At 42.2% G+C, this 10324-nt stretch overlaps 1 protein-coding gene across 1 annotated transcript; it reads right to left on the reverse strand.

Moving 5' to 3' along the window:
• Positions 1-3515: 3515 nt before the first annotated feature.
• On the reverse strand, positions 3516-9480 carry LOC109398115 (intraflagellar transport protein 172 homolog). Its single transcript, XM_062852529.1, has 3 exons — positions 8911-9480; positions 6804-8845; positions 3516-6748 (listed from the first exon to the last, which is right to left on the reverse strand). Exons 1-3 carry the CDS (start codon positions 8947-8949, stop codon positions 3607-3609), a joined length of 5223 nt encoding a protein of 1740 aa, XP_062708513.1. The 5' UTR covers positions 8950-9480; the 3' UTR covers positions 3516-3606.
• Positions 9481-10324: the final 844 nt, after the last annotated feature.

A 10324-nucleotide genomic window follows, 5' to 3' on the forward strand; every position in this document is an offset into this window, starting at 1 on the left:
GAATAAATTATTGATTTTATGATTTTATACGAAAGAGCACCTTTTTCTGAGCCACTATGATTTTTTTCCAGATTTTTAGAACTTTATTTTGATACCTAAAATTAATTACAAAGAATTTTTTTGAAATCACCTTTGACAGCTGGGCAACTGCTTGACAGCTCCGCGCAGTACAAAATGTGACGAGGGGTGATTCGGAAAATCGCTCCCATATAAACTTCACACTGATTTTTAAATAGGTTCCCGGCCACCAAAATTCATAAAAATTTGGATTTCGGCTCAGTTTGGCATGCAGATTCAGAATATGGAATTATCCCAACACCGCTAAAGAAGCCAATTAAATAGAGGTGATAGAGGAGCAGTACTCTATAACTCGCCTGATCATTTCACAGTACTGCTTTTTCTATTTATTCTTAATGAACTATTTCTTTACTCCCTTATCATTCCCAGACTCGAAAGAATAGCAGTTGAACAAAAGAAAAAAAAATCTGATATTAAGTTTCATACTATTTGCATTCATTACACTAGTTTACAGCATTTTTGAACTCGGTAAGCTGATGATCATTTTTGATGTAGAATCATGTCCTGAGTTCGAAAACGCAAAGGAAAAAAATTACAGTAGAGCAAAAATTTTATCGACTTTCCATACAAGGTTGATGATTCGAAATCGATTTTTGTTCTATTTTTAAGCAAAGTCGCTCACTTCACATATCTCATTCTCCGTTATCAATGCTCCGATTGAGCTGAATTTTTTACTGTAATTTGCCTACATATGACATGTGAAATAAACGTTGAGAAAGAATTTTTAAATTGTTTTCTTCTCATTGAAAAAAATAAATTTCTTTATATATTTTTGGAAATTTTGCTAAAATTTAAGGAGATCGTCCCCAAAACTCGCCAATATCTTGAATTTCATCAATCTGACGCTTAAGGTGAAGATATGACGAAGCCACACCTCAAATATTCAAGAGCACAGATCTGGCGAACCGTATGTCTGTTTGCGCTGAAAATTTGATCGTTTATTTACCCGCTGGTGGTGGCCAATCGATCAACTTTTCAGAGCAAACCGTCATTTGGTTCTCCAGATCTGTGCTCTTGAAAATTTAAGGTGTGGCTTCGTCATATCTTCACCTTAACCTGCATTCAGATGTTCGAATGGTATTATATTCAGCTTTTAATTTATGGATAAAGATTTAAAATTGGTTGAACAAAACGCACGATATTAGAATTTTATTAAAATATTTTATATTTTAAAAAGTTGTAAAACTCGATATTAAGCTAAACTCAAAAACTGTTCTACTTAAAAAATGTTGAAGCTTAGTTTCGAAATCAGTACTAAATTATGCTTCAAAAATTTTGGTCGTTGACAGAAGTTCACGACTTTCATTTTATTTTGTAAACTAGTGTTATTAGTGCAGTGCCTGTTGCATATACTAGGTGAAAACTATTCCTGCACATCAAAAATTCTGGGGAAAAAGTATTACCGTCTACCCCCTTTGGTTTGACCCCATCTAATCTGAACACTTTTTAATTTGACCCCCTCTAATCTGCACATCATTCAAACTAAAAATGGTTCAAACGTCATTCTGCTCATGGAGCGGGGTGAAACGGAACGCAGAATCAAAACAAAACACCAAATAGGGTTGCCATCAGTGTGTTTTTCGATGCCCACAGGGTTACTAGAAGTTCAAATTAAAAAATGAACCCCGTTGGTTTGCATGAGGTGTCGTTAAACCCAAGTGGGGGTAGACGGTACGAATTAAAAGAATCATTTTGCAGAGAAATAGCATTCGGGGTAAGTGTCATTCGGGGAAATGGTTTTCGGGGTAATGTGTCATTCGGGGTAACGGTCTATTCGGGGTAATAGCTTTCGGGGTATTGGTTTTCGGGGAAGTGGTATTCGGGGTAATGGTATTCGGGGAACTGTTATAGGATCATTTAGAAGGTGTGCAGAATTGTAGGAACTAGAAATCCTCTACATAATGTAGGATTACTAGTAGGAACTTGAAGGTACCCCTGTAATTATTTCAGATCGAACTCTTCGAGAAATCACAGGAGAACTCCAAGAGAAATTGTAAGAGTAATCTCAGATGGAACTCTTGGAGGAATCACAGGTATAACTCCTGAAGGAATTCCCGAGCAAAGTCCTACAACAAAATTACAGCAAATTGAAAACGTGATTTGTATTCAGAAACAAATTGATATCACATTTTGATATCAGGTTATCTTTACTAAATTTGATTTCAAATTTTGTTTTTAGTCATTTTAAATTAATTTATATATTTAGTGTTAGAATAGTTTTAAATCTTTTATTAAACTATAGTATACATATATGTAAAGTAATTCTAGGGATATACCATTAGAGCGATTATATTATTGGATTTATGATTTGATCAACCGAAAAACTCTACATTTAACGGTTTTAAATTTTTCTTGCATTGATAACAAAAACAGTTATCAATTTGCTATCATCAATAGCAGGAATTGTTTTAAATTTGCTGTCACAGAATATTTTTCTGCTCTAATTTTTGATGTTTTAATCGTTAAAACGATCAAAACGACGTCAACCTGAGTTATCAAAATTTGTAATATCACAACATCAAAATTCATTTTGCTATCAGACTTTGCTCGGGTTGCAGGTGATGTATCCGGAGAAAAACAAGTTGGAACCATTTAAGAAATACCAGGTTATACCCTTGAAGGAATTTTCAATATAACTCCAGCATGAATAACAGGTTGAGCCTGAGAAATCATAGGTAGAACTCCTGGAGGAATTACAAGTGCAAGTCCTGAACAAAGACCATTTGAAATTCATAAGTAACCCCAGTTGGATCTCCTTGAGATATCCCTGGTAGAACGTACAACGGAATCGTAGATGGTACTCCTGGAGAAGCCACATTGAAGAAATCTCAGGCAAAAATGTTTAAGAAATTCTAGATAAAATTAGAATAAGGCAATATCGCTGGAAATTTAATCGACCAAATAAGCGATAATATTGCGAACTTCCCACCCCACTGGACCCCTTTCGCAGTTAGTATAGTGCGTGATTGTGAATAAAACTGCGATTAAGCATCGAATCGTGTCGGTGTCTTCTGCGCACTTATGCATTACAAGGTGCTGAATAAGTGCGCAGAAGACACCGAAACGATTCGAATTCGATGCTAAATCGCAGTTTTATTCACGATCCCGCACTTATACTGACTGCGAAAGGGGTCCAGTGGGGTGGGAAATGCGCAATATCATATTTTCTATTTAGCTGCCTTTCACCAAACATAGCAGGGATCTGCCAATAATGCATGATATGCATCTGGGCAGCTTGAATTTGTTGTATGGCGGAATTATGGGGCTGTCCATAAACCACGTGGTCATTAGGGGGGTGGTTTCGGCCAATGACCATTTTGTATGGACAAATAAAAAAAATTGTATGGACTAATGACCAACCGGGGGGGAGGGTGTTGAAAAGTCCCAAAAAAATGACCACGTGGTTTATGGACAGCCCCTTATGAAGTTTCTCTAAAAAAAATATTTTCTATTAAGGTGCAAATCGTGCGTTTATTAATCCAAACCTACAATAACACTGTGCAACACATGTTTGTGCTAACTTCGGATTTATCCGGAGAGAAAATTAGCTGGACCACACCATTTCTCGATGAACTCGATCACATTTGGAATGTCCGTCTGTGGTGCCATTCTGGCTGCAACCGTTAGTTTACTCCAGGCGTCTCTGTTGGCCAGTCGATGCGTTCGTTGGAATACGACCGGTTGGCGTCCCATTACCGGATAACCACTTACCAAGCATGCCTGGTCCGAAATTCCCAAACTGGACTCGAACAGATTCCGATCATCGGTCGGCAGTACCTGATCGACCTTCTGGTCCATACTGACGGCCAACACCCATTCACGGATTTCCTCGTGCAAACCAAGTTCATTCTTCAGGTGCAATTCAGCCGGTATGGGAACCGAACTGGGGAAATCCGTGCACGAGAGGTCAGAGTGGTCGACCAGGTTGCCAGAACCTTCTTCGATCGCTTCGCACACGTCCAGATAATGGTTGAGAATTACGAACGCTTCGGACTCGCGACCCATCCCGCGAAGATCCATTCCGGCTTCGTAGTATCCCTTGTCGCATGGAATGATGTCGGTGTGGCGGAGCATTGCTACGGAGATTTTCACAGCAATCGACTGCAAAGCGGGTGCTTGACGACATGCTGCTCGGGTACAGTAGTAGTGCGATATCGTCAGCAACTGCTCGAAACGGTCGACTACGTCCGCCTCAGCCTGATCGGAGCCACGTAAAGCCTGGACCAAGTTTAGCAGAAAGTTGCGGAGGTTCTTCCAAATTTGGATACCATCGGGTTCACGCAGGGCGAAACATTCCATAGCGATTCTGTTGTAGATATTAAAATTCTGTGCAACGGGTGGAACACCATGTTCCAGGTAGAGATTCAGAGCAGCTACGCAATCACCATCACGGATCAGTTGAGCTGCGTATTGAGCCAAATACTTCTGCAAAACAGGAACGCTGTGTTGTTTGGCTTTTTCGATGCAACGCGTCCATTGACCTTGTTCGGCAAGAAGGTCCAGAGCTCCCATGATGTCAATATCCGCCAGTTGTTCCACGTTGCCCTGGTTTCTCAATTTAGACTTCTGTTGCGCTTCCACATAGGCAACCAACTGCGGATCAATTTCTTTCGCAAGTCGACGTGCTTTATTCCAATTATCAGTTTTGATGAAAACATCAACTGCCTCACGGGGAAGCTCAGCAGCTAGATACAATTGTGCAGCTGGTCCAATTTGATTGATTTCAATCAAGCGCGGTCCAAGCTCTCGTGCGATCTCAGCCGCATCGGGTCCTTCCAGAAATTGATTACAAATCTCTGCCGCTCGGAGCAAAGCTCTTCCGACGGTTGCCTCATCAGCGTTCCCATCGTTGATCTGCAACAAACATTCCGTAGCTTTTTTGAACTCCTCTGCTCTGGCATACTCCGATGCTTTTTGGAGAAGATATCTGGAATCATTGGAAGCGCTTCCACGGTTCGCTTTATTGTAGAGCTTCTGAACTTCTGCTAAAGCAGATGGAACATATTCCTTAGCGATTCTCAGCGCTTCGTTCAACATGTTGTATTCTTTGTAATGTTCCAAAATCAGATCAGGTCTGTCAGCTCTAATCATCAGTGACTCATATTCCGGATAGTTTCTTGATTCCAAAGCAGAAGCAGCCTGACTGAGAAGTACTTCTTTGACCGCTTCAGGGAGATATTTTTCAGCTACACGTAGAGCGGATTTCCAATCACCGCCGTGAGTATGCATCATAATCGCTTCCTTAGGTTTATTAGCCAGAAGAAATTCCGCTTCAGCTTCCGTAAACTTTCCATCATCTTCCAAAGCCATGGCAATCTTGTAATGCACGTCATCCGGGGGTTTTCCACTGGCCTTACACAAATCCAATGCAAAGTCAAACTGACCTGCCTCACAGGCGTATGAAATCGAATTATCTATTAGATTCATCTTGGTGAGTAGACGCGCAGCTCCCTCGATAGGAAGGGATTTCGCCCACATGAACGCAACCTGATTAGATGCTCCTTCGCCACCCTTCTGCTTGGCTACACGATGAGCTTCTTCCCACTTGTTTGCACTGCAGTACATGTGGACTGCAGCCTTCCAGTCACCAGCGGCCAAAAAGTGAACTTCAGCATTCTTGAAGCGACCCTTGCCTTCTAGTTGACGAGCTAGTGAAGAATGGGTTTGCTCCAAAAGGTTCTTGTGGTATCTCTCAACCAAACGAATCATGGAATCGTACAACTCTAGCTCTTTGTACATGTTGATAGCAATATCTGGCTCGCTGATAGTTATAAGAACCTTTTCAGCATCGCGGTACTTTCCTTCCGATTCCAAACCTTTCGCTAAATCTATAAATAAATCCTTCACCTCGTCAGTATTGATATACTTCTCCGCTATATCGTACGCCTTCTCCCATTGACCGTGTTTATTCAAAAGATTAATTGCTTCCTTGTACATTTCGGCTCTGATCAGCAAATCTTCAGCAGTTTTCACATCTCCAATCAAGCAGAGATGTTCTGCTAGCTCGACGGCATACTTTCGAATCTCTTCCGGATCATCAACGACCTTGGCAATTTGTACTGCTTTACGCCACTGCTTGGCACCGACCGCTGCCTCTAGGGCTTTGACCGTACTGCCAGCCTCTATGTAGTGACTGATAGAAGCATCAAGCTGACGCTTCGATACTAACCAGTCACCCCATTCCTCCTCCAAACTAGTGACTTCATCAGGGGATACGAAGCGGGCAAGGTCGATTGCCCGAGCATAAGCTCCTCCTTTTCTGTACAGTGCTATAGCACTCTCTTCTTGTCCGGTCCTGTATGCAAGCTCTGCCGCAAGCTCGAACAACTCAGCTTTGACCAGTGAGGCGGATACTCGCGATACGATGCTCTCATTCGATAAAAGATGAGGCGTTTTAAGAGCTAGCTTAGCCGCCTTCACCGGCTTGTTCGCTTTCATGTACAGCGTCATAGCTTTATCTTTCTCGCCGCGTTCCTCCAGCACTTCGCCTGCCTTTTCCTCTTGATTTGTATTCAGCAGAAACTCCATTTGTTGCTCCTTCAACTCATTCAAACCATGATATCCTCGACGTTCCGCCAGTTTGATAACATCATCCCATCTCCGCAGCTTTTTGTACATATCCAGTGCAGCTTCAATGTCGCCTTGTTCAATGTAGATACGTTCTGCAGACCTGAAATACAGAATATCCATTGAAAGGCCGAATTTTTAGTGTCCCCGAAACTTACCTCAAATCTCCACCAAGCAACGCCATTCGTGCTCTTACCTCCGGACAAGTCATACCTGGATTCCCAGTAGTTTCCTCGTACTTCTCCGAAATCTTGATCATTTCCCCGATGTAGAACGTCTTTGAAGCATTTTCCAGCGCGGCAAAACATCTTTGAGCAACGCGCAGGTTTTGCTGGGCAAGCGCTATATTAGCCAAGTTGTGCCACATGGCTTTGGCAGCCGGTTTGTCTCCCAGTGATTCCAAGTAGAAGATAGCTCGGCCAAAATCACTATCATTGACGGCTGTTCCAAACTCGACCAGGCCCTCGTCTAGGTTGTAGACATGCTCGGAAGCACCTTCCCTGGTATGAACTTCCGTTTTACCGTCTTCCCGAATGACGTCGAATACGTCTCCTCGAACGGGGAGGATCGTGACGTGTTCCGGTAGATCTATGTTGTACCACACCGCTAGGTTGGAGTCACTCTGCGCTACGGCTACGTCACTTGAAGGAACCCACTGAACAAATGCTACCTTTGCTAGAAGAGTCTGCTTTTTTCCGCTGATGATGTCTACTAGTAGGAGACGCATTTTCTTGTCTCTAAACAGTAGCTTATGGCCAGTTTCACTCAATTCTAACCAGTCAATTTTTGAGTCATGGGTAATCTGGGTGATCGTGGACTGTAGGATTAAATCCACCACACAAACCGTCTTCATATCGAGCAAATATGCGAGCTTTTTATTATTAGATGAGTTTCCACGTTCATTGAGACGAACTGAGATAACATGAGGGTTTACGAACTCTGTGCGTACTGATCCGAGAATATAGTTTTCTCCGTACTCGACCAACGAAAGTTCTCCAGCATTGAAGATCAATGCAACAGTAGGGTTTTCGAAATAGAATCTCTCATGTCGACCGGTTGCAATCCAGGGAATCTCGCTCGTTAACGAACGTATCAGATCACATAGAATTAGCGAGTCCTCGGTACGTCCTACCAGATAGTTATCTTTGCCCATTATACGGACGTCGTCGATCTCTAAGCCCAACTGAGATTCAACGATCATGGTATTAGAGGGTTCATGAAGTGATTTGAGCAAAACTTGGCTTGGAGCAACAAAGGTTAATTCAAATTTGTCCTGCCAGATTGTTCGACGTAGAACCGATTCATAGGCCAGTACTGCTCCACAAAGAGAGCCGACCGTCAACCGGGAGCCATCTTTCCTCCACGCAATTGCTGTCACGGTGTATAGGTTAGGAATGCTTTTGCACAGTGACTCAGTCCATGTATTCTGCCTTGGACTCCATGAAAAAATCCGAATTCTATCAAAACTGCCAACCGCTACGGCCTGCCCGTTAGGGCTTGAAGCAGCTATTGTAAACTCGCGCTCCGTATCATCTCTTGTGTAGTCAAACGTACGAGCTAATCGACCGATGGTGTCATAGAAACAAATCTTTTTGTCACATCCTCCTACTAGAATGCCACTTTGAGGCCAGGCCAACGAAACTGGAGCTACAGGATGCTGCAGTATTCTCCCAGATGATTCACCAGGCTCCTCAATAATGTAGAATTTGATAACTGAACCATCATCATGTCCGGATAGAAGCCCCGTACCTCTAGCATTCGGAGCAAGGGACACCACAAAACTCTCAGCTCCATACAGAGTTTTAGATTTGTTGTTCTTACAATGAAGAGAACGAACTTTACCGTCCTCCAATCCGGCAATGATCATTCCACCGGACAACCAGGTAATACACGTAACAGCGCCACCCTGCGGAAACTTGTTACAAATAACCTTCTTCTCATTCCACGACTCGCCCAATTTGTACACGTAAACGATGTTATCGCTCTGCGCCACAGCCAACCTGCTGGAGTCCGGGCTGAATGCAATCCCTCTGATCACGTACGAGCTTTTTCCAGCATTCGGATCCCCCGGTTTGGTTGAAAACTTGTCTCGTCGATCACCGTTTTCGTCAAATAGCAAAATCATGCGATCAGCAGTGGCCACCGCAAGCTTCTGGTTGTTCGGCGACCAAGCAAGCCCTGCCACGCGGTACAGGTAATCCTAGGTCGAAACAAAGCAAGCGTAAACCTTTATCCCGCTCAGTCATCAAATTTTGGGTGACTTACCTGCGCTTCAACCACGGTTTTCATGAATTTCAACTGCATTTTTCGTTAGCAATTTTTATTCCGTCTTACAAAATCTATTAAGTGTGGAAAATTATCGATTTTTCATAGTTTATTTACAACTCTGTCAAATTCGTAAGTTTGTGGCAACGGTATCCATGGTAATGAGCATGTGCTTAATCATGCTGGTGTCCAACAACAAAAACAATCCTACAGGTGGCATCCATGATGCATCGTACCACGTGGGTTGTTGCTACGGAACGGAAGCAACAGGTCGCATGTTGCAACAGTTAGCAAAAGAACAGCCAGCTTATCACGTGGTTGCTGTTGCTAAAGCTAGGTATGCAGTTATGCACCTTAAACGGAATCGCTCAAGTACCTAATTTCCGTTCGACCAAAGCATTGTAGTCGTCAGAAGTTCCCCTTTTTATGGTAATTTTTCCATGCATTTTGATTAAATTTTACAAGGTTTTTAACAGAAACATCCGATCAAATATCTGACCGAGTGTTTTTTCCGAATTTCCGGCCTTCAACGACTACCTTAAGGCGTTCAATAAAACCTTACCTTTTCAAGCTAATTGATGTGCCTCGAAGTAAATATTATCATAAAGGGTAACTCTCGCTGAGACCGGCCCACTATTTACACCTTGTCTTCAAAAATGTTTAAGGTGCCGATTTTTTGAAAGCCCTCGCTAAAAAAGTAAGGAAAATGTATTTGGTTACTCAAATTGATGGACCCCCCGTTAGTTAGAGCCACAACATTTTTTGCAGACCCCTCAATTTTGGTCAAATGGTTGCTCACTTATAATTCGAAAGTTTCTTCAAAAACCACCTCAAAACGAATTGTTGTTGAAAAGAGGAAAGATAGAGCTACTATTTACAATAATAAAAAGTTGGGTCGGCCATATTGATTTTGGCCGCCATCTTGGATTTTTATACCAAAACATTATTTTCACCATGAGGGCAACCACCGATTTTCAAAATGTTTGCATCAATTGACAGCTGAAGCATTTATACATAACATATCAAAAAATTAGAGATGTCTTTTTTTCCTATCAAAAGTTATCTGCAGTTTTGTAAATTAAGCCACGTTTTCTCCATACATTTCCATGCGCACCGGCAAAGACCTGCAACAGCAACCGAGTTTACGCCTGCATGTATACACAAAGGCGCGTGCTGCAAAATTTGGCCAAATTGGAGGTTCGTTTCCGTTTTGACTGTTTCTCAATGATGCGGGCATTATTTTCATAACTTTATGACATAATGTTTTGAAAAGCTTAAACCTTCAGCTTTCCATTAGTGGACTCAGAATTTAAATTTGTGTTCGTCAACACTGTGAAATAACGCTACATTTATGTAAACGGCCGGTACTGGGCCCAGTGCGCAAAAGTGGCATAATTTACAAAACGGCAGATAA

Source organism: Aedes albopictus, chromosome 2, assembly GCF_035046485.1.
Source record: "Aedes albopictus strain Foshan chromosome 2, AalbF5, whole genome shotgun sequence".
NCBI classification, from domain to species: domain Eukaryota; kingdom Metazoa; phylum Arthropoda; class Insecta; order Diptera; family Culicidae; genus Aedes; species Aedes albopictus.